The sequence below is a fragment of the Mus caroli genome, chromosome X, assembly GCF_900094665.2.
Source record: "Mus caroli chromosome X, CAROLI_EIJ_v1.1, whole genome shotgun sequence".
NCBI lineage: Eukaryota > Metazoa > Chordata > Mammalia > Rodentia > Muridae > Mus > Mus caroli.
In genome coordinates, this window is record NC_034589.1 from 81,309,483 (window position 1) to 81,311,014 (window position 1,532).

Genomic DNA, 1,532 nt, shown 5'->3' on the forward strand with positions numbered 1-1,532 from the left:
CCCCAGAGAAGGGGAATGCCCAGGAAGGGGATGTGATGAAGAACTTTTGGGGGGGTGGGGTGGGCAGAACCAGGAGGGGGCAATATTTGGCATGTCAATAAATAAAATAATTTTTAAAAAGAGTCTTGCTTACACGTTTGATTTTACTGCTTTTGTCAATTAGAAGGGAGATTTTGGTCACAAGTAACTTAGGTCCACTGGCACATATGTTCAGTGGCCACTCCCAATTTTTTGCAAAGATTCAACTGGTTAAAAAAAACAAGAACTCCTCTCTGCTCAAAAACCAGTATATCCTGATCCATTATGAGCTCTACCTCACCAATGGATCCAAATTCACTTTGAGAGTGAGGTGGAGGCAATCAGATAGACAGAGAGAACTACAAATTGCGAGTGTCTGAACTGAAGACTTGCATGAAAGGACCTCTTTTCATCACAGGAAATCCATAGGAAGGACTTGGATCGACTTGGAGGCTTCTATATAAAAGAGAAGGCAGGGGAATCAGGTCTGCTGCTCTTCTGGCAAGAGTGGAACTGGTACAGGAGCTGAAGGAGTTGAGGAAGAGCTGGCTTGGAGGGCAATTTCAGTGTGACTAAGGGGGCACACAAGAGAAGAATAAGGGGGAAAGGTGTTATAAGGTGTGAAAGGGCAAGGATTGGCAATAGATGTGGTGTCCAAGGTAAAATCATGTCTCAAGAGTCCCTGGTTTTGGGGTGAGAAGACAAATGAACCTCAGTTTCATTTTCATGGTCACCTGCTTTGCTGAGGAATATTATTCCTATTTTGACCACAGGATTTTTTTGTACACTTTCATTAATGCTTTGTGAACTTCATACAAGGTATGTTTTGATAATGTCTTCCCCCTATCTGCTTCCAAATCCACCCATGGTTCCTTACCCTCCCTAAATTCGTGTCCTCTTTTTAAAAGTAACCCAACAAGTCCAGTCTGTTTAGGAGTGAGGCCATCCACTGGAACATTGTTCATCCACCAGGGGCCACACCCTCAAAAAAGTGACTGACTCTCCCTCCTCTAAAATCCATCAACTTTTCATAGTACCTCAGAAAGGGGTAGAGGCTGGTGAACCTATCCACTTCCATGATAGAACTTTGATTGATTGGCTTGGTTTCAAGCTGGCCAAGGTTTCTTTTGAAAATGTGTATTTAGGATAGGAGAAATGATTAAGCCAATAAATATGCTTACTGCAAAAGCTTGGTGACTTGAGTGTAATCCTCTGAACCCTTGTAAACCTGAAAAGAGAAGGAAGGCAGTGGTGTCACATGCCTTTAATCCCAGTACTTGGGAGGCAGAGGCAGACAGATTTCAGAGTTCGAGGTCAGGCATAATGAGTTCCAGGACAGCCAGGCCTATACAGATAAATCCTGTCTCGAAAAATCAAAAAAAAAAGGGGGGGAGAGAAAAATGACACCACCACAAAGCTGGTTTGTGACTTACACATGAACACACATCACAGCATGTCTGCCACCTTAAATTTTTTTTAAATACTGACTTTTACTGTCTAATAGACATTGTGTT

General features: G+C 42.6%; 1 protein-coding gene across 1 annotated transcript in view; it reads right to left on the minus strand.

The window, feature by feature from the left end:
* Positions 1-499: 499 nt before the first annotated feature.
* The window catches only part of LOC110286264 (melanoma-associated antigen B4-like), a 7,017-nt gene continuing 5,984 nt past the window's right edge, over positions 500-1,532 (minus strand). Inside the window, exons 2-3 of the mRNA XM_021152711.1 lie at positions 1,200-1,246; positions 500-590 (exon numbers count right to left, since the gene is read on the minus strand). Of these exons, the coding sequence (XP_021008370.1) occupies positions 500-590; positions 1,200-1,246 (138 nt within the window). The remainder of the gene's footprint in view (positions 591-1,199; positions 1,247-1,532) is intronic.